At 34.5% G+C, this 23,835-nt stretch overlaps 1 protein-coding gene across 13 annotated transcripts in view; it reads right to left on the bottom strand.

Annotated features, from left to right (window-relative positions):
* The window catches only part of LOC140445304 (uncharacterized), a 162,383-nt gene that overhangs the window by 36,196 nt on the left and 102,352 nt on the right, over nt 1-23,835 (bottom strand). For 11 of the 13 annotated variants that reach the window (XM_072537262.1, XM_072537261.1, XM_072537259.1 and 8 more), the window contains 4 exons: nt 23,137-23,232; nt 15,574-15,657; nt 9,480-9,620; nt 457-591 (listed from right to left, as the gene is read on the bottom strand). The exons of 1 other annotated variant lie outside the window; for it this stretch is intronic. In XM_072537262.1, the coding sequence (XP_072393363.1) occupies nt 457-591; nt 9,480-9,620; nt 15,574-15,657; nt 23,137-23,232 (456 nt within the window). The remainder of the gene's footprint in view (nt 1-456; nt 592-9,479; nt 9,621-15,573; nt 15,658-23,136; nt 23,233-23,835) is intronic. One more of the 13 variants, XM_072537265.1, reaches the window with a different exon arrangement.

Below are 23,835 nucleotides of genomic sequence, written 5' to 3'. Positions count from 1 at the left end.
TTGAATGCTATGCTTTCAAAAGCGATAAGAGGGAAGGATACTTTATCTATTTAGAAGAGGAGAGACAACAGGTCCCACCACTCTTACCAAATTTACCTTTTATTGGTGGAATTTTCTGTTTAACTAGAAGTCATCAATTAATACCAAACTGTTTCTTCTCTATCTAATATTAACAGTACAGCAGTTTTTCTACCAAAATAATGAGTGGAAAGAAATAAACTGTGCAGCGTGGCAAGATGTACCTGTTTTAGTTTTATTTTTTAAAGTTTCAACCCTTTATAAGAACTAAGAAAAGATATAGCACCATACGCAGTGTAGTGTTATCGATTTGGTTTGTAGATAGAATGATTAAATGTTATTACGTGTAAAATTGAATGTGTGGGAAGCAGAATTGCCAAGTTTTGATATAATCTCATACCAGACAGTAAAATTTAAGTACCGTATTAATACACTCACCAGCAACTCTTGCAAGCTTTCTAGCTGTTGCGCCATAATAGCCATCTCTTGTTTGAAATATTGAATGACATCCTCAAAACTTTTTTTCTGTTTTATTAGTTTTTTTAGATGACATTTACATTCTTTTAGTTCATCCTAAAACATTTACGAATTGTAAAACACAAAAAACAGATAACATATGTTTAATTTACAAAAGAGTTTACCCAAATCGTTACAAAAACTATAACGTACAACATAAGTAATTTTTTAAAACTTAAATATTCTCTTTTAGTGGATTAAACTACAATTGATTTGTAGTTTACTTTGATGACTTTCGATTTCCAATAGAGAAATCGTTTTCTAAAAATATTTAAAATAAAAATAATGAATTACTTAAGTACGGTGCAGCCAAGTTAGAATTTGTGCACTGAACTGAAGGCGACCAATAGTCAGAAATACGTATATACGGTTGCCTTCCATGTTATACACATATTTTATTATATTTTCTACCTTCTACCTTTATTTTACTATTATCTTGCATTAACCTTTTTCTTATCTATTTTCTCCCAAACACTTTATTTTCTATAGTACAGCAGTATTTCAGCACTCACTTAATCGGGGCCAAGTGTTTTTCCATTTTTTGCCGGTTGTATTGGCCATGTACCGTGCAAGGAAGAGTAGAGGGAAGAACAGGCTTGGGAAGAAAGAAGAAATCTTGGCTGAGGAATATCAGAGATTTGACTAACCTTAATGTCGAACAGATATTTCGATATAAGCGTTTAAACAAGTGGTCGCCAACCTTCGTTAAGACGGCATAGTAATAAGAAGATTGCCCATGTAACCTCACTTTCTATATATTATGGACCTGTTATGGCAATTGTTTTATAGTGTTGTAATCTTTCATCTTCAAATATTTCAGAAATGTCGTTTTTCCATTCTTTTAACTGTCCATTAATATCTAATATTCGGTGTCTGTTTTTGTCTTCTAAACTTCGGGATAGTAATTTCCGGTGATTTCTTTTAATTTCTTCTGAATGTGACTGTATCGTGTTTATCTTCATAGTGTTAAATTTCATTACTAGTCTTTTCTATGAGATTGTGTTTTCGCATGTATTTTCTTCTGCCTAATTATTGCGTAAATCCTCTTGTATTCGTTTTTATCTTTAATTATGACTTCTGTTTTTTAGTCCGTGAGTCTCAGTATTTCTTATGGCATTCACCCTTGTTTTCTTCCTGTTTTTCTTCTTCTAAATGTGCCTATCTTGTAGAGATGTTGGCGACCACATTTCCCCATCTTATTCTATTCACAGAAGCTAGAAATAAATCAGTTGACGTTAGACCAATCCACTTCCTAAGATGAGCCAGCCAAGATATAGAAAGAGCCTACGTCCAGGGCCTCTCTTACCCTCAATCTTGCCTTGTAGAATCAACTGTAAAAGTCGGTATTTATTATTAAGCATGATGTGGCCGAAGTAAGCCAATTTTCTGTTCTTTACACTGTTAATAATTTCTTTGTCTTTTCTTAGTCTCTTGAGAATAGTTATATTACTTGTGTAGTGTATATATGAGACCCACAACATACGTCGGTAGCACCACATTTCAAATGCCTCTAATAGTTTTATGACATCTTCTGTAAGGCTCCAGCTTTCTACTCCATAAAGGAGGACACTAAAGACGTAACATCTAAGAATTCTTATGCGCATATTGATACTAAAGATAGGTTGCAGAGAATCTTCCTAAGGCTGTTGAAAGAGCTTCTGGCTTTTTCAATACGAGTTTTTATTTCGAAACTGCGATCCCAAGTATCCTTAATATTGCAGCCCAAATAGCATATTTTTTCTACTCTTTCTAACGGTGTATCGCCTATTGTAATTTGGGCGTTTATGTTGGTGTTCTTACTAATGATCATTATTTTTGTCTTCTTGTAATTTAGTTTTAGGCCGTATTTGTTACATGTTTCTACAACGTTATCCATCATCCTTTGGAGCCCCTGCGCACTATCTGCCAGCAACAATGTATCGTCTGCATATCTAATATTGTTTATAAGTTGGCCATTTACAGCAATCTCATCTTCTGATTCGTCCAAGGCCTCTCTAAAGATGTTTTCAAAATATATGTTAAATAATGCCGGTGACAATATGCAACCCTGTCTACTACTACTACTTTTTCGACTATGAAGATCTCGCACTGTTGCTTTTCTAATCGGACTGTTGCTTTTTGTTGGAAGTTTGAGATCAGTCTTATATCCTTACCACAGAGTCTTGATGTTTTTAGGATATCGATTAGTTTCCTATGTGGGACTTTATATACTTCCTATGACATCCCTGGCTCTCTGTATTAGAACTTGCTAACTAAAAAGTGCTTCCCTCAGAGCAGTGCAGTCCTGCTCTGAATCCAAATTGAACTTCACTCAGGTGTTCTAATTTGGTGTATATAAGCGAGTGAATGATAGTAAGGAAGGAGTACTTTAAGTACATGGCTCATCAAACTAATTAATCTATGTTCTTCACATTTTCTAGCGTTGGCTTTTTTAGGAAGTGGAATAAATATTGATAGTAGCCAGTCTTTTGGTAAATAACCAGTCTCGTAGATGTTGTTGACTAGCTTCGTAAGAGCTGTGATTTGGTGTGCCTCTAATAGCTTTAAAATTTCACCATGCACCTCATCAGGTCCTGGTGATTTCCCATCTTTAATCCGCTTAATGGCCATAGTTATTTCTTCATTTGTTATTTTTGGGCCGTAGGGATTGTTTATTTCAGACGTGCTGCATCTTCAAATAATTCTTGCATATACTCTTTCCATCTTCGTAATTTATCTTCAATGGTAGTCAAAATCTGGCCTTCAATGTCTACAACTATGCCTGTATTGCGTTGTTTTCTGGTGTTCTGTACCTCTTTAATTTTTTTGTGCATATGGAAATCGTCATGTTTGCGTTGTAGTGTTTCAATTTCCATATATTTCTCCGTCAGCCATGCTTCTTTTGCTCCTTTGATCTCACTTAGTATAGTCTTATACCACTTTTTGTATTCGTTGTCATTTCTACCTTTTAATTTTTCTCGCTCTTCTATCATCTGCAATATTTTATCTGTTATCCATTCTTGCTTCTTTTCTCTTTTTGATTTTAGATATTCATGCGAAATTGTGGTAATTTTTTTATAGCCCTTTTTCTATCCGAATTGTCGAAAGGCCTCTCCCATTTCTCGCCATTCATCCCTGTTGTGTGCTAGGCGTTTCCACATTGGTCCTGCGACTCTTTTGATATCGTCGCTCCAACGCATTTGAGGTTTTCCTCTTGGTCTCTTCGCATCGTACGGTCACCAGTTTCCGACTTCTTTGTTCCATCTACCATCTTCGAGACGTTCGTTGTGTCCAGCCCATTTCCATTTTAATTTAGCTGCTTGTTTCGCGGCGTCCTTTATTTTTGTTTTGTTCCGGATTGCTTCGTTCGTTTGCCGATCTATTAGTGAGATACCAAGCATCTGTCGTTCCATGGCTCACTGAGTTTTTCGAATCTTGTCCATGTTCTTTTTTGTGAATGTCCAGGTTTGAGCTCCATAAGTGAAAACGGGAAGGATACAAGAATCGAACACTTGGGGTATCTTTTTGTCTTTCAGTATGTATGAGAGTTTTCCAAATGCGGCCCATCCCATTCTTACTCGTCTGCTTATTTCGGTAGTTTGGTTTTCTTTGTTTACCTTGATATTCTGACCCAGATATATGTATTCTTCTACATGTTCCACTTTTGTTCCTTGGATGGTTATCGTCGGTTGATCATCTTTATTCGACATTAGCTTAGTTTTACTCAGATTCATTTTCAGTCCTTTTTTTATGGATTCCGTATGAAGCTCATCGATCATCGTCTTCAGTTCTTTCCAGCTGTCGGCTATTAGTACTACGTCATCTGCATATCTTAGATGGTTTAAATACTTTCCGTTTATCGACAGTCCCTTCGTTTCCCAATTTAGTGATTTAAAGATGTCTTCAAGTGCGGCAGTAAATAGTTTTGGAGATATGGTGTCTCCCTGTCTTACTCCTCGGTTGATTTTTATTGGCCTCGTTTTCATTCCGTTATCCATCGTGACTACCATTTCAGCGTGTTGATATATATTATGTATTAATATCCTATATCTAGAATATATTCTGCTGTTGACCAGTGCTTCCTCAATAGCCCATAATTCTATGCTGTCAAAAGCTTTCTCGTAGTCTATAAATGCTAAACAGATTGGTAAATTGTATTCGTTAACTTTTTCTATTAGGACCTTTAGTGTGTGAAGATGGTCACATGTACTGAACCCTTTTCTAAATCCGGCTTGCTCTACTGGTTGATATACATCGAACTTTGTTGTCAATCTATTTGTAATTATTTTTGTGAATGTTTTATAAAGTTGTGATAGTAGTGATATTGGACGATAATTTTTCAGATCTGTATTGTCCCCTTTTTTGTGTATTAATATTGTGTTAGCAGTATTCCATTCCTTTGGTATGTTTCCTTCAAATAGGCATTTATTAAAAAGTATTTTTAGGTACCTGATGTCTTCTTCTCCGCCTTCTTTCAACATTTCTGCCAGAATTCCATCACTACCCGGTGCTTTATTTCTTTTCAATTCTTTAATTGCATTTTCTATTTCTACTTCGCTTATTTCGGGCATTACTTCAGAATTTACGTTTGTTATTTGTCTTTTCAGATTTTGATTTGAAGAGTCGGGGGGATCGTTTCTTGAGCGGTATAACTCAGTATAGAAGTTTTCAACTATGTTTGATATCTGAGCTTTGCTTGTTTCTAGTTGGCCTTGTTGATTTTTCATAGTTATAATATTTTTCTTTACTAATTTCGGTTTGGTATATTTCAGACTTCGATTTTTCTCTATCACTCTTTCTACATGTTCTTGTTGATGTTTTTTAATATCGTCTTTTATCTGTTTTCGTATGGCTCGATTAAGTTCTTTGTATTCTATGGTATTTCTTTTGTTTAGTGACAGGAGCTCTTTTCCTTGTTTCAGCATATTCTTCGATTCTGCACTTATTTTGGATTTTTTGTTGTTATGGCGGGTTGCTACTTCTGAGCTAGCATTCAATAGTTCTTTTGTTATAACTGAGTTAATTTTATTAACGCTGAGTTGTTCTAGATTCAGTGCTTGGGCGGTTTTTAATTTGCTGGCATATTTTTCTTTATCGACTTTTAGCTTTTCTGTGTCTATTTGTATCGTGTTATTAAAGTTAATTCTACGTTTGCTATACTTAATCCTTAGTTTAGCTCTAACCATTCTGTGATCACTACCCAGAGACATTATTTATTACTGTTACATCTTCTACGATACCTTTCTTGTTACACATGATGTAATCGATTTCGTTCCTTGTTTTTCCGTCTGGTGATAACCACGTCCACTTTCTTTGCGGTTTTTTCTTATAAAATGTGTTCATTACGAAATATTTGTTGCTATGTAGGAAGTTAACCAGGGTTTCTCCTCTCTCATTTCTAACACCATAGCCGAATTCACCAATATAGTTTTCGCTTTCTTCTAGTCGTTGTCCAATCTTAGCGTTGAAATCTCCTATTATAAGTGTTTAAGTGCTGTGATAGTTCGTGTTGGTTTCTATTATTTTCTCGTAGAACTCATCTATCTCTTCATCGGGGTGTGTTGAAGTTGGGGCGTACACTTGAATGATTTTTAGGGTGATTTATATTCATCACAATCATTGCAATTCTTTCTGAGATTCGCACATATTGTTCTATTTTATTAGCATGTTTCTTAGAAACCAGAAATCCTACGCCGTTGAGACTTTGTTCTTTGTGCTCTTTTGTGGTAATAGATGTCTTCATTTCGTTCCACTGTTATTAATATCTGTTTTTACTTTTTTCTGGATGCCATTTTCTTTTAGTAGTCTTATATCTATCTTGGGCCTCATTTTCTTATGAATTATTTAGAGTCGTATGTTGATAGTTGCAACCAATAGACTATGATCTGAGAAGACATCTGCGCTTGGATATGTTTTTGTTGAGGTGATAGAACTTCTAAACCTTTTATTTGTGTTTATAAAATCAATTTGGTTTCTTATGATTATCCCTGGGGTATCACCGGATACTTTCCATGTGTAAAGCCTTCTTGGGTGTAATTTAAAAAGTGTATTCGTTACATCCATATCCGTCTCTTGGCAGAATCCGATCAGTCTTTCTCCTCTTTCGTTTCTTATGCCAAGACCATATGACCCCACTACATTCTCGACTGTACCTTGTCCTATTTTGGCATTGAAATCGCCCATGATAATAGTAAGTTCATGTTTTTTGGTCAACTATGCTAAACAGGCCGGTCGGAAGAAGAAGAAGGGGGCGACCTAAACTCAGATATCTGGACGATGTACAGGAAGATCTGAGGGAGATTGGAGTGAGGGGCTGGAGAAGACAGACACTCGATAGGGAAGGATGGAAGAATGTTTTGAAGCAGACCAAGGCTCACGAAGGGCTGTAGCGCCAACTGATGATGATGTTTTTTGGTCAGTTTTAGACTTGAGTTAATTCTCAATAGCACAACTCTGTCTGATTTGTCCTATTTTTACTGCACTCAATTTTGTTTCTTGAACGATCTTTAATTTCTTTAATTCTCGACCAGTTCTCGTCAGTAATTTCCTATTTGCTTGATGTCAACTTTATTTTTTGTTTTAATACACTGGTTACTTCTTGTTTTAAAGTACCATTTGACGGTATTAGCTCTCTATACAGGGTGAGTCATAACTATTGGGACATAGACTAAGGACAGGTTATTTGGACCAAAATATGGCTATTGGGCCAAATATGACTTAATAAAATGTTGCTGAGAAAAAAGATACAGGGTGTTAAAGTTAATTTTTGTTTTTCCTTTTTTGCTAATAGTTTCCCTGTATATTTATAAATTGCTATCAAAATTGGCAGAGAGGCATAATCTTAGACAAGAAATAGTATTTTATTTACAATTCCACTATCAAATACCAAACTAATAAACAAAGTTTCAACTAACGTAAGGTTTCCGTTTTGACGATAAATCAAAACTAAACACACTTTAACTTAAAAGAATTCACAAAAACTCAAACTAAATGTTCTACATGGTCTCCTCCGATTTCTATGCCTTTTCTAATTCTTTTTATAAAGGATTTTCGGACGTTAAAAAAAATATTATTCTGTCCCCTTATAAGATTAGCTGCATTTTGAATGTATCTCCAAAGTTCGTCTCGTGTATTAATTTCATTGGCATAAACTAAGGACTTCATATGTCCCCAAAAATAAAAATCTAGCGGGTTGTACTCAGGACTTCTTGGTGGCCATTGAAAATCACTGCCTCTGCCAATCCATCGTTGAGGAAATACGTCATTAAGATGATTTCTAACAGCTAACGAAAAATGAGGTGGCGCTCCATCCTGCATAAACCACATTTTTCTTCTTAAATCCAGTGACAGATCATCTAAAATATCACTAAGAGTATTTTCCAAAAATAATAAATAAGAATCTCCATTTAAATTCGGAGGAAGAACATAAGGCCCTAGTAGTTGGCCGCCTATAATGCTACACCAAATATTCAATTTAAACTCATGCTGAAAATGTCTAGCTTTAATAGCATGCGGGTTTTCTTCTTCCCAATAATGACTATTTCGCCAATTAAAAACCCCTCGTCTGGTAAAAGTTGCTTCGTCGGTGAACATAATATTCTTAATAAAGTGTCTGTCATTGCGATGTTTATTCAGAATACGTTGGCAAAACTGTAACCGTCGTGGAAGATCTGTTGGAAGTAAATTTTGAACAGGAGTGAAGTGATAAGGATGGAGGTTCTCTTTTTTAGAATTCTAACAATAGACGACTGACTTACTCCTGTTGCTGCTGATAGATGTCGTGAACTTATTTCAGGATTTTCATCTACTCGAACCAAAAGTTCATCTTCTTGATTAGGGGTGATTTGTTTCGGTCGACAACCCCGATTTTTAGTGTGAAATGACCCAGTTTCACCTAAACTACGATATAATCTACGCAAAAGTTTTGTGATTTGGTTGCCTTCTGTTTGCGTATAACATTCCATACCTTCTGGCTGCCGAGCGACCGCAAAAATTTTCTTGTGCGTATACGCAAATCATATCTCGCATTTCTTCATTAGTAAAATGATTGTGACGAGGCATTTCAATCAAAAAAAGTAATGATTACTTTAAAAAAATGCAACATTACACTACACTGTCACATCAAAAATAATTTACTCTGAACAAATGACATTTACCAACAACAATTATCTGACAGTCCAAAGCATACTTTTCATAAATGAAATAATATTTGAAATCCTTTTTTAAGACTCTAAGCAGTTCGACTGCGTTTTTACAGAAAACGGTTGAAATTATCATGTTTAAACAAGAGTACCAATTTTACGTAAAAATGATGTTTACGTCATATTTTCTAATAAAAATTACTAAAAAGTTTCATCAGAAAAAGTTTAGACTCAATTTGATCATTAGGACTGATCCACGTGGCGCCCTCTATGACAAAACGTAAAATTGTAAATAAAATACTATTTCTTGTCTAAGATTATGCCTCTGTGCCAATTTTGATAGCAATTTATAAATATACAGGGAAACTATTAGCAAAAAACGAAAAACAAAAATTAACTTTAACACCCTGTATCTTTTTTCTCAGCAACATTTTATTAAGGCATATTTGGCCCAATAGCCATATTTTGGTCCAAATAACCTGTCCTTAGTCTATGTCCCAATAGTTATGACTCACCCTGTATAGATAAACAGATTTCCTAGCTTCTTCACTAGGTCAATGATTCGTCCTTCAAGAATGCTCCTTTTAGTGTAAAAACCCCTGTTCCAATTAGACATTTCATATTGGAAGTTTGTACATTCGGTGACGATATAAAAAATGTTATATAATTAAAACTTTTATGTAAAAAGTGTAAAAACTGAAGAAAGAAAAAGTAACACCGGTGGTTTTAGATCAAAATTTAACAAGTTTTTAAAGATACGTTTCGTTAAATTGCAATTTAAGCAAGCACTACAAGCCAAGCAACAAAAATTAGCATTATAAATACCTCTGTACTCTTTAGTAAACACTGATACTTAAATAGTTGGTGATCTAGTCCTTCAACATCTTGCAGACTATTGTAATGATCAACTTCTACGTTAAAATTTAGTTCTTGAAGTTGTTGGTATTTTTCTGCCACTATGCTAATCTGTAATAAAAGTGTAAATTATGGTTTAGTAATTATCATTTGCATTATTATGTCAGTTTTTCTTTTGATATCTGTTTTTTAAATTTTGTTTCGTCGTAAAATGAAATGATAATTTGTTTATCTGCTATGATAATTTAATTATCTGCTGAGCATTTTCACAGCAAACAGAATCGAATTAGGTTTTTAATTATTGAAATATAGAGCATTTATTGTTTTTCTGCTAACAGTCGTTTGTAAGACTTTATATTGAGATACTAAATATGTAAGAAGTTATGTTTATTTTAAGATTTGTAAACTGTTTTTCCTTAAACATAACTGATATTTAATATCTTATCTATAAACTAAAATTAAGTGGTTTTAAAGGACAAGTAATAAATAAGTGGTATATAGCCAAGGGAGGCAAATTATCTTTACGTTTATGTATTTATGAAAGGGGAAAAGATTTGGGATATTGTACAACTTCTTTATGTAGTCCAAGCAACTGGTGTCTCAGAAAGTAAAGAGGTTAATAAAGGAAAACAGTGAAAACAAGCCATAAACTGGTTTACCGAAAAGAAGCATTTGCAAGCCTTAAGTTATCGGTTAATTCATACGAGAAATACATTATAAGAAAAATCATGTATACATTTGCTAATATCTACAAAAGAAGGCCTACCATGAATGCTATTTACAATCCTGTTAAAAACGGAGGAATTGTAACTGGTAATAAAAACAGAGGAATTGTAACTGGTAAACTATCTACTTAGAAAAATTGTGAATAAATTAGCATTTACGTGGAAAAAAGACAACAGAAAACTTTTATGGAGAAAATTGACAAAAGGGCCAAAAAAAAACAGAATTTCTAAGGAAACTCAAAAAATACAAATCTGAAAGTAAGATATTTATATTATAACATTATAAGTAATTTCAAATTATTTAATAATAGATAATGAAACTTACATACATAGTTCTCACACAGTTCCGTAAGGTTAGGATGATGAACCAAACATGAGCTTAAAATCTTCTGTATCTAAACGATAACGACTGATTATTTTACATTGTAGTGGTAAGAGATTTGTGGAAAACGCTGCTCTCATTTTCAAATCCGACTAAAAACTGATTATCATGACATGAATCATCAGAATTATACGAAATGTTTGAAAGAAAAACTTCTTCTCAATTTACCTTCCAATTCCAAACACCAGGCTAAATTAAATCACACCAGCAATATGAAAAAAATAATTGTAGGCATATTGAAAACACTGAAGATAAGTATTTCAGCTGCGAATTCATTATGGATGAAGAGAATGAATTTATCATAAAGTTAGAAGACGATAGCGAGCCTGAAACAAAACTATCTAATAGCGACGACGATGACGACAACAACCTATAAATGCAAATATATTTTGATCAATTTCAACATTCTATTCTTTTTCTATCACACGCTGATTTGTTATTTATTTCTCCTTTAAGATTTTTTTCAGCTCTTCAAAGGTTTAATTTTTTTTATTATGACACAATCTTTAGCAATCGAAACACAAATAAAGTTCTATAAGCTAATTTGCTGGCTGCGGAGCAAGGGGCTCCTGTTGGCGTGGTGAGGTCTTCTCCAGTGACAAGACCACTTTAACCGGTTTTCAGGTCAGCTGGCCAATTCCTTTTGAGTCTCCTATTGGCTTGGTGTTCTAGCAGAGGTTGGAGTAAGGGGTTACTATGCGATTCCAGTGCTTCATGGTGCTTCGTGCTGTATTTAGTGATTACATCCTGTACGAACGGGATTCTTAGGTCTTCATGAAGTGCTAGGTTTGACACATGCCAAGGTGCATCAGCTATCGTTCGGAGTATTTTTGATTGGCATCTTTAAATTATGGTGTTTGACTTGGTCGCACATCCCCAGAGTTGGATTCCATACGTCCAAATAGGTTTTATGACGGTTTTGTATACAAGGATTTTGTTTTCAAGGCTCAGTTTCGATTTCCTGCCTATTAACCAGTTTAGATTTTTCATTCTTACGTCAATTTGTTTCCGCTTCTTAAGAATATATTCTTTCCAGGTGAGTTTTGAGTCAAGATGTATTCCTAGGTATTTAGTGCTAGAGGATTGGGGAAATTGGATATTGTTAAGTGAAACTGAAGGACACGAGTCTCTTCTCAAGGTAAAAGTCACTTGGACTGATTTTGTTTCATTCATTTTAATTCTCCACTTGTAAGACCATGTCTCGATTTCATTCAGTTGTACCTGTAGAATGTTAGATGCTATAATTGGATTTTCGTCGGCTGCAAGGATGACAGCATCATCTGCAAACGTGCCAGTGATGGTTTCATTAGTGGAGGGTAGATCTGCTGTGTATAGCACATATAATATTGGTCCAAGAACGCTGCCCTGTGGAACACCAGATTTTATAGGAAAATTATTGGAATTACTTTCATTCACTCTTGTTCGGAATTCTCTCCCACTCAGATAGGATTTTAACAGTTTCAGGTACGTGATGGGTAAATATTTCTTGATTTTGAAAATTAGACCTGTGTGCCAAACCTTATCAAAGGCTTGACTAACATCTAGAAAAGCAGCTGTGCAGCAGTGTTTGCCTTCCATTGCAGAATTTATGGTGTGTACTATTCTATGAACCTGCTATATTGTCGAGTGTTTTTTCGAAAGCCAAATTGGTGGTTGGGTATCCATATTTCCGTATTGGGGTCTGAGTTAATTTTTTGTAACAGTAACCTTTCAAATATTTTGGATACGACTGGTAGTAGGTTTATTGGCCTATATGATGAAACCTCGTTTAGATTTTTTCCTGCTTTTAGGATTAGTATTATTTCAGCGGTTTTAAAGAGCTTTGGCCAGTAGTTTAATCGTAGAATAGCATTGAAGATGAGAGTAATCAGTATGATTCCTTTATCTGGTAGTTCCTTCATCATCTTGGGTGTTATTTTGTCCAGCCTAGGAGTTTTTCTAATGTTTAAATATTGGATTTCTTGTTGAACTTCATTTTTGGTTAGTGGTCTGATTACTGGTATGTTCTCTGGAATGTTATTAATGTCCCTTTCAATTTCAATATCTGGAGCGTCGTTGTTGGGAGTAAATACTTGAGCTAGGTGCTCGGCAAATAGCGTTGTTTTTTCTTCATCACTTCTGGCCCACTCTAGTGTTGGTCCCTGTTCTGTTTCTAATTGGAGGTACCGGAGTCTTGGGTTTTTTGGAGTTTTTGATCGGTTTCCATATTGAGTTATCGTACCGGTTTAGATTTGTTATGTAGTTTGTAAATGACAGTTCTTGTGCCTCTTTAAGTTTGGATTTTAGTTGATTGCTTAGCCTGTTTAATGTAGTCTTGTTTGCTGGGGCATGGGTTTGGTGCCATTTAGTCATAGCTTTCCTTTTTTTAGCTACCAACTTTTTAATTTCAGCTGGGATGTATTGGGCTTTGCTACATGTATTGTTCGCAGGTGTAGCATTTTGTACAGCCTCTATAAGAGTGTTGTTTAAAGCCGTTAATGGTTCGTCTATCTCTCTTGTTGTTTTGAGGCTTACTTGTAGACTAATATCTTCTTCTAATTTGCTGCGGTATTTTTCCCAGTTAGTTCTCCCAGTGTGAAGCCTTGGTTTGGCCGTTTTGTAGACTATAAAGCTGCTGATGGTTGCTATAATTGGGGAGTGGTCAGATGAGAGATCATAGTTCGGCATGACCTCCATGTAACTAGGAGAGATGCCCTGAGTGATAAATAGATCCAGCAGATCAAGTGTTTTGTTTGGATCCGTTGGCCAGTATGTAGGAGAGCCTGTTGACAAAGGGTGGTAGTTGTTTTCGTGTATTAAGCTTACTAGTTCTCTGCCTTTAGTTGTTGTGAGACGAGATCCAAATAATATATGTTTGCTGTTGAAGTCTCACCCTGCAATAAATTTATGTCCTAGAGTTTCGAAGAAGTGTTTGAAGTCTTCTTTCTTTAAGTTGTATCGGGGTGGACAATAGACTGCTGCGACTGTTAGTTTGTAAGACCTCATACTGACTTTGATAACTGTAGCTTGCAAGCAATTTTCAGCATACTTTGGTAGTTCTGCATGTTTAATAGCATTTTTTATCAGAATAGCTGATCCAGCGTGGGCTGTATTGTCTGGGTGGTTTGAGGAATAGGTTGTGTAGTGAGATATCTTGAAGTAAGTTTGACTTGTGAAATGGCTTTCACTTATTAACAGAATGTCAATTTCCTTGTGTAGTAGAAATAACTCAACCTCATTTTTGTGCTTTGGAAGTCCATTGGCATTCCACTCTGCTATTTTATTGAAGCTATTGAATTGTAGATATAAGCGTTGTCAGCATGTTTAGGACCATGCTGTTTTGTTGTAGTAAATGTTGGAACATGTTTTTGAGTTGTTGTTTTGTTAAGTCTAGTTGTTGTATTGTTAGCGTTTTGTTGAATATTTGTACGATTGTTGGCATTGTTTGGCTTAAGTAAGTTATGATAGAATTGGCATCCTTTGTAGTTGGCTGGATGAGCACCATCACATAAGGCACATCTAGCAGGGGTATCTTTACTTTTTTTGCAGGCTGACGTATTGTATTCTCCACCACATTTGACGCACACAAATGGTCTGTTGCAGTATGATCTTGAGTGGCCATATTGCTGACATCTCATGCATTGGGTGATCCCTTTTGTTATTTTTGGAGGTTCCACTTGTATAGCTCTATTTTGAAGATTTGTCAGTTTGTAAATGTCTTTGTTGTTTTCTGCTGGTTCTAAGTCGACGAAGAATATATTTAAAGGTTGTTTCGTTGTTCTACTTATGCAATTCACCGCGTTTCTAACCTTATGTCCATTTTTTGCTAATTCAGTTTTTATTTCTTCGATGTCCGTCGTATGGTGTAGGTGTTTGATGACTATTCTATAGGCACACTCTTCTTTAGGTTGATAAGTATGGTGTACTACATTTTTGTCCCTCATGTATTTTATTATTTTCCTATATGTGTCTTGTGTATCGCAACTTATCTTTACCGTGTTATCTGCTAAGGATTTTGTGATGTATTGTGTGTTTTCTGCTATTAGATCTATTTGTTTTATCATTTCAATGAATTTAATTACTCCGTAGACGTATACTGGAGGTGGTTTTGATGTTTTATTTGCGTTTTCGTTAGTTTTAGTAGATTCTTCTTCCTCTTGGTCTGGGAGTATTAGAGAACTATATTTGTTATTTGTTACTGTCTCTGATGGTCTATTGGTAACATCTACTTTTCTTCTTTTCAAGGTTTTTTTGACTACTTGCCAAGGATTTTCTTTATTTTGCTCGCTCTCATCAAATCCTAAGAATTCTTCATCGCTAGTTGATGATCTTCTATGGTGGTGTTGGCTATTATTTATTGCATACTGTGTGGGAATTGGTTGAGCTTCAATATTCTGAGGTTGCTGGTGTTGTGGTGTGTGTTGCAAGGTGGGACATCCAAAGGTTTAATTACGATAAAAATTTGTGCAATGTAAATATTTAAATAAATTGTAAATGTTTTACATTAAGATTATTGTGAAGAGTTATCTTTTCACTATTATTCTTCTCTATTTCTTATACAAAATAGGTTCCCTATTTTAAAATAAACTATCTTATTAATAGGTTTTGTCATAAATTATTTATAATTTATATGTAATCATATTAATTTTTGCTATCGAATTCAGAAATCAAACGTAAAATTTTGCAGTTCATGTGAGCTATACTTTACACTAAGTGGAGATCCGCCCTGTCGTGTAATTTAGTATGAAATTAAAATTTTAATATAACTTCAATATTCAAAATAAAATTAACATTTAGGAGTCAATGATTTTAGGATTCATTTGTTTTGGGAATGCGTATTTTCAACGTTCATGAGGGTTTGCAACAAGTCTAACTTAACATTGAATAAATTTTCATAAATTTATATACACCTTAAAGCAAAATAAAACAATTATTACAGTTTTTAAGTCTTAAGTAATATTAGAAAATAAAAAATTACCTGATTCCTTAGATCATCCTTTTCCAATTCGTTTTCAGACATTACTTGAAGAAGTTTTTCTACCATCTTTTGATGATCAATTACCTAAAATAAAATCATTACATAAAGCAGTAAAAACAACGAAGTATTTCACTTACATGCACTTACTATGTTCTCTACTTTCTGGTGGACACATGCAGACAATAGTAGATAACAAAAAAGTCAAAATCAAAATCGAAAATATATTTTGTAAAAAATAAATACATTCTAAAAAAAACTGTCAAGAAAATTGTTATTGCACTAGAATCGGAATTTATAAAAATGTTTCTAAATGTTAAAAAAAAAATAAGATCTCAACGAAGGCCACTTTCACTTGGCATAGCTCTAAGCTAAATATGACAGCTAGGCTTACATTATACTCCAGTTTCAGAACTATATTAGTCTTACATTAATCTCCCAGTGGCGGCTTTTGAAGGTAGGCAGGATAGGCCGGGCCTACCCAATAATTTTAAGAGCTTTAAAATTATATTAATACATGTAAATAACTTTTAAATGTACTAAATCACTCAATACATTAGCGTCCGATAAAACAACTATATTATTATATTACCACAGAAAGCATCGAATCGTAGGCATTTTAAATATCATTAATAGGCCCGACCGGAACTGGCCGACCTAGCTCACATAAGATCCCCATACAAAAAGCGTTTGAAGTAAGCAGCTTGCCGGACAACGATTTATATAGTCGTGTTTACGCTTGCTGTTTAGGCACCAGACGATCGGGCCTACGACGACAATCGTTGTCACTTGTAACGTAATTATCGAATTGTAATATAAATTTTCTTTTAAATTATGATAAAAAAATATGTAACATAATCTATAATTGTAACATATTTTTAAACAAACAACACAATTGCAAACAAGTACACGGTTGCCCAAATAAATTTTAAAAAATTCGTAAAATTCGAAGAAAAAAATCACATTTGCGTGATTTCTATATCGCCTGAGTGTATGAAACTTATATATGAGATTGTTTTATAACTGATACATAAAAATGAGTTTTTATGGCGCTTTAACAGGTTGCAGTAATAGTAATGTTTATAGTGAGTGTTTGGACATTGTTATTTCACTATTGGAATCGCCATTATCTAGAAGAACTGAAATTGGTAGAAAAAAAATTATTATGAATGAAAGGTCTACTCCAACATTGCGTATTGACCAAAAAGATGGGAAAAAGGTGCGTACTTTTAATTTCTCTTGGTATGATGTCTACAAATGGTTGTCTGGAAGTATTACGAAAAACAGACTATATTGTTGGCCGTGTTTGAAATTTTCTAATAAGAAATGTGTATAGAACTGTAAAGGATACTTTGATTTAAAAAATATGTCTGCCTCCTTAAAAAAAATATTCCAGTTGCAAGGAACATTTAAGTAATTTCCTGTCCTTTAAGGATGTACAGAAGAGGGCGTTTTCTATTCGCGATTTGCTAGATGAAAAATCAAAAATCTCAAAAATTAGATACAACGCAGAAGTTAAAATGAACAGAGAAATCATTAAAAAATTAGTTAGGGAGGGGGGGGGGGTCGTGACCCCGTGACCCCTCCCTCTGGATCCGTCACTGATTACACATAGCTATATGTAATTTGCTGGCTTGGCCTACCCAAAATTTTACCACACCAGCCGCCACTGTAATCTCCCCCACGTAAGTTTTATGAGGTAATGCTTGACCTTCCTACTTTGGATATACATGTAAGAAGGACCGCTCTAGGAAGCTCCTTTAACTGTTTAAGTGTCGCACGAACAGTACTGTTGCAAAGAATCTTTGGTAAAGTTAGACACCACACGACTCGCGTATAAAAAAGTTTTGCCAACATAAAAAAGTTATTTTAATCTATTCAACATTGCCAACACATCTAACCTAATTTTTTTACAAACTTGACAATCATTTCCCGTGAATACATAAATGAATTGAGGAATCGCATGTTGTAAGAATGTTATTCTTACTAGTTCAACCTCAAAGTAAGAAGACAAAATCTTACATATATTCATCTGACAGCGACTTAGAGTCAGAAGTATATAATAACCAGAACCATGTAGATGTGCTAACTGTAGTTTAAATAAGAATCAGAAGATAAACAATCTCATTGGTCATTGCTCAATAAGAGGTGTGTGGATGTAGAGCTAGAAATTTTTTTTACCGGTGATTCTGGTAGTAATATTTACCACAACATAAAAGAAAAATTTGAAAATAATATCGGGGTTTTCCTTGTATTTGATTTCATAATGTCCAAAAATATTCGTCTTAAAAAGAAAAAAATGAGTTCTACGCCCTTAATGAGTTAAGCTAGCGCAATTCACGAAGATTCCCACAAACATTTTATCTCGAAAACAAAATTTCGAACTGAAACTAAATGTTATCTGAATTGACACAAAAAACAACGTACAAATCACAAGAGCTGTCCTAACGTTCTATACGGATGGGTCAAAAGCAAAACAGGAAGTAGGAATAGGTTTTAGATTAATGTTGGCATTTTCACAAAGTTCTATTAAATAACCTAGAGGTCGAACTCCCTATGATCGTATTAAGACAAAATTGAAGCCGACTAACGCTATTTCGACAGAATAAAAATAAGGGGGCAAGTATTTGAAAATTACACTTGGCAGCATATAAGAAAATTTAAAAAGATCTCGTTTATGTTTATGCTTCATTTATGATTTTTATCATGGAATAATGCAGTTTGAGACTTTCTTTATCAACTTAAAGTTTTATAAGCTTAAACCTAAGGCATTCATGGCTAACCATCGTAATGAGCTTGATAAGGTGACAACTGAATTCTACTACTTCAGTACATAAAGAGAAAACATTACCTGAAGGAAGGTTATTTACTACAGACAGAACAATGCCATTGTGAAAAGTGTCTTTTGTGATAATCACTTTTTCTTCTTCTTAACATGCCATACACCACAGTGCGTAGGCGACTATCTCATTACTAGAATTCTGTTCTTGGCGGCGTGACACAGCTCGCCTGTATTGTGTATTCCTGTCCATTCTTTAATATTCCTTAACCAGGATAATTGTTTGCGGCCGGCTCCTCTCCTACCTTCGATCTTCCCTTATAGGATTAACTGTGGTATTTCATATATTGCTCCTCTCAATATGTGCCCAAGGTAACCAATCTTGCGTTTTTTAATTAATTCAAAGAGTTCTCTTTCCACGCCGGCTCTCTTAAGGACGTCATCGTTTCGAACTCTATCCACCCAAGGTATGCGCATCATTCTTCTCAATGACCACATTTCAAATGCTTCAAGTTTGTTGATAGATGTTTTTTTCAAAGTCCACGTTTCCATGCCATAAAGCAAGATGGACCATATGTAGCACTTGACCATTCTGTAGCGTATTTCGAAATTTAGGTTTTGATTACATAGGAGCGGTCTGAATTTCACAAAAGCTTGTCTTGCCATTTGTATTCGGGTTTTTATCTCTTGTTGTAGATCCGATTGGTCATTGATTGTGGAGCCAAGGTATTTAAAAGTTTTCACGCGTTTTATGCGATCGTCACCTATGCATATTATCGGGTTGTGATAATCACTAACACACCATTATTTTTTAAATCTACTAACCTTCTAAATTCCCCAACACAAGCATAAAAATGATCGGATTTTGGTTTGTTTAGAGCAGTAAGTCCAAAAATAAAAATCATTATGATTGCCAACCTCGGTATTATCAGGGAGACCTCATTCTAAGAAGAGGTAGTTTAAATAATCATTGAATACAATCTAAACACTTCAGTTTTTAAACAATTTTCCGAATAAAAAATCCACATATATAAAAACAATACAATATTTTAATTTAGATTTCTTATCTCCTACCAACACAATATTTAAGTCTTCCGGAAGCTGATCTATGTTAGTTTCTATTTCATTACCTTCATTTTCATTGTTATTTAGATAATCTCATATAGTACAATTGACAACAGGAGAGAAAGTAATATTATGATTTAAAAATACACTCGTATAATAAAAATGATTATTTTTCGGCCAGGAGATTATCTAACTTAAAACCACTCGCACATCTTCTTCTTAGAGTGCCATATCCCTACGGAACGTCGGCGACTACCATGCTTATAATATTTTTATACTGATCTCGGTCTTGCGCTACGTGTAGCAATTGGTCCGCTGTCAAACCTGTCCACTGCCGCAAATTCCTCAACCAAGAGAGTTTCTTCCGTCCTATCCATTTCTTTCCTTCGATTTTACCGTTGAGAATTAGCCGAAGGAACTCATATCTTGGTCCTCTGATTATATGTCCAAGATATTCTAGTTTCTTTTTCTTCTTCACGTGCCATCTTCGCGACGGAGGTTGGCAATCATCATGGCTATTCTAATCTTAGATGCTGCTGCTCTGAATAGTTCAATTGATGTGCATCCGTACCATTCCCTCAAGTTAGTTTACGCCTCTTAATAATATTTAATAGAGTTCGTTGATGTCCCATTCTTCGAAGAACTTCTTCGTTTCTAGTTCTGCTAATCCATGGAATTTTTAGTATCCTTCGATACAACCACATCTCAAACGCCTGGATTTTATTCATGATATCGGCGTTTAAAGTCCAAGTTTCACATCCATACAAAAGTACAGACCACACGTAACATCTTGTAAACTTTTCACGGATTTCCAAATTTAATGAGTTATTGGATAATAGAGGCTTGAATTTTTGAAATTAGTTTCTTGCCTGTTCAATTCTACATCGAATTTCGAAGGATGGATCTAGATTTTGGGTAATCCAACATCCAAGGTATTTGAATCTCTGAACTCTCTGCAGCGGTTGTTGGTTTAATATCAGTTGGGTTGCGCCGATATCCACTTTACTGGTCACCATGTATTTAGCTTTATCGATATTTATCGACAGTCCCCAATTTGTGCATTCCATGTTGTCAACTCTATTGATTAGCTCCTGCAGATCGTCGATGTTTTCAGCTAGAATCACAGTATCGTCGGCGTACCGTATATTGTTAATTATTTCTCCTCCTATGATAATTCCTTTTTGATCTTTTAAAGCTTCCCTAAATCGATTCTCAGAATACACGTTAAAGAGGGTGGGAGATAGTATACAGCCTTGTCTTACGCCTCGTTCAATACTGATTGGCTTTGATTCTCTGTTGTTGGTATTAATAATGGCTGTTTGGTTCCAGTAAAGTTTGGCAATAAGTTTGATGTCTTTCTCATCTAGTTGGATGCTCTGCAAGGCGGTAATTAGTCTGGTATGCTGACGCGATCAAATGCCTTTTCAAAATCAATGAAGCACATATATACGGGTTTTCTTACCTCCTAACATCGTTGAAGGAGTGTTTGCATAGAAAATAGTGCTTCTCTAGTTCCAAGGCATCTCCGGAACCCGAACTGCTCTTGACTAATTATTTCTTCGCACTTGTTGTTAATTCGGTTTAGAAGAATATGCAACAGTATTTTAACGGCATGGCTCATTAAACTAATGAGTCTACAATCGCTACATTTCTTAACGTTTGGTTTCTTAGGTAGAGGAATAAAGATCGATTTTAGCCAGTCCGATGGAATTTCACTGGTATCATATATTTGATTGAAAAGTACAGTGAGTTCTTTTATATTGTCATTTGAGAGTAATTTTAGCCATTCGCTGTATATTTGATCTGGTCCACTGGCTTTGTTGTTTTTGGCTTGGTGTATGTCTTTTTCCACTTCAGCGTTTAAGATTGATGGTCCTGTATTTGCACTTAAGTTAGGTAGTGATCCTCGATCATCCTTAAATAATGCTTTAATGTAGTTTTCCCATTCCTCCATTACTTCGTCTTCTAGGGATAGTGCATGACCTTCATTATTCGTTAATGTTATGGGTGTATTTCTTTTGTGTACTGTAACTTCTTTTATTTTCTTATGTGTGTTAGATTCGTCATGTTTTCGTTGCAATTCTTCTAATTCCTCACATTTTGCTCGCATCCATAACTCTTTGGCTTCCCTGATTTTTCTTCGAATCAGATTATGCTTTCGTTTATACTCTGAGTTATTTCTATTTTTAAGCTGTCTTCTTTCGTCCATCATTTCGATTATTTCATCTTTCATCCACGCTTGCTTTTTATAATGGGTGACAGTTTCACTTTGCGTTGCTGTATCGATGATACCATTCTTTATGTTATCCCATCTTTCTTCGACTGTTGGTATATTGTATACTTGTGTGATGTTGTCTCGAATTTTTTCATTCATTGTCTGTTCAAAGTGATGTTTAAATTCTTCTTCTTTTAGTTTTTGTCTATCGTATTTCTTTGTAATGGAAGGCTTTTTGATTGTCTTTAATTTTAGGTTGATTCTAGATGCCAGTAAATTGTGATCGGTGGCTGCGTCGGCACTTGGATATGTCTTAGTACATTTACATGAGTTTCGAAATCTATTGTTAATCATGATATAATCTATTTGGTTACGCATTACACTACCATGGCCATCTCTCGGTGATATCCATGTATAGAGACGTCTTTTTGGTTGTTTAAAACATGTGTTGGTGATAACAAAGTTTTCCTCTTGGCAGAACTCCACCAATCTATCACCTCTTTCGTTTCTTTCCCCAAGACCGAATCCTCCAGTAACTCCGGGAGTTATGTCTTCTCCTACTTTAGCGTTGAAGTCTCCCATAATTACACAAATTTCGTGTTTTTTTGTGTTATTTAGTGCTTGCTTTAATACATGGTAAAATTCATTAATTTCGTTGTCTGTACTGTTACTTGTAGGAGCGTATACTTGTATTAAGTTTATATTAATCTTACTCGCACATAATTCCATATAAATATCACAGGAAACAAAAAAAAATTTAAACAATATTTAAATTTTTTTATCGCCTTCTATCGGTATTTTACTCAATCTAAAAATCGTACAAAAATCATAAAAGGAGGGAAGTCAACCTCGCATAAGTATAAAAACAAAGATAATGATGAAAAATTAGGAAAAAGTTAAAAATAATTCGAATAGGTTTCGCAGTATTGTTATGTCTCCCATCTTTCTGAGACATAAGTGATTACACTGAGAAGAAACATTTTTACTAATTCCAATTTCTTAGAACACTATAATTGGTGTTATTAAAATTAAAAAATACGTTAAAAACTTAAAAATCAAATAAGTTTAAATAAATAATAATCGCTAGGAACATTTGCGGCTAATTTGACAACTCAAAAATAATTAATAGAAGCGGTAACAAATAAACAACATAGTTTTTGTATATTAAGAGGTAGATTAGTAAACAACAAAATGAGTGAAATTTTAAATTTTCACAATTTTTTAACTTTTATAGTTACTCATTTTTCTGATAATTGAATTGAAACATAAAAATGCCAATCTATGTAGACTAAATCATGCTGAACTAATCACTAATAATTCGTTTCTCTTACTTTGCAATGTTATTAGTTAAAAACTGGGAGTTGCTTCTAATACTAAATGTTAATAAATTAAAAAAACATATTAAATTAAACAATGGACGTCAAATATCATGCACTGGTTTTTCGTTATTGTTCGTGGGCTTTGTTTCAGGCAGGCCAAACCATCGTGACGCCCATCCAACACTCACATTATCGTCGTGTTTCTGTTTGGTATTATCGAGTTCATTTTTTGCAGCAACTAGTGCTTCTTGTAGGTTACTGATGGTAGTTCTTTGACGATCAATCTGAAAGGAATTGTCAATTTAATTTTTAGAACACACAAACATTTTTTATTTTTTTGGACAAAATTTTTTACTTTTATTTTGTATGATGTGGCATTAAACAATTTTTTTTAATACCAATAATAATGTCACAAAGGTAGTCGCCATGCTCCTCCGAAACGGCTTAACCAATTTTTATGAAATTCTATAGGTATATTCGGTAGCCTTGTATATTCGGTAGGAAGTGATGGTATACCCGCTGAACTTATTAAATGTGGAGGTGCTACTCTGACTAATCATATATATAAAATCATACTGAGAGCCTGGAATGAGGAAGAAATCCCGGAAGAGTGGTGTATTGAGATCGTTTGCCCGCTACACAAAAAGGGTGATCAATTGAAATGTAGAAACTATAGGGGAATAACCCTCCTTAATACAGCATACAAAATATTTTCGAGTATTTTATATGGTCGCCTGAGTGCATATTCAGAGGAGCTTCTTGGCGAATATCAAAGTGGTTTTAGGCCTAGTCGATCAACAACAGACCAGATCTTTGTGCTAAGGCAAATACTGGGAAAAACCAATGAATTCAATATCGACACATGCCATCTTTTCGTAGATTTTAAA

Source organism: Diabrotica undecimpunctata, chromosome 7 (assembly GCF_040954645.1).
Source record: "Diabrotica undecimpunctata isolate CICGRU chromosome 7, icDiaUnde3, whole genome shotgun sequence".
NCBI lineage: Eukaryota > Metazoa > Arthropoda > Insecta > Coleoptera > Chrysomelidae > Diabrotica > Diabrotica undecimpunctata.
This window is presented reverse-complemented; position numbering and strand designations above follow the sequence as displayed.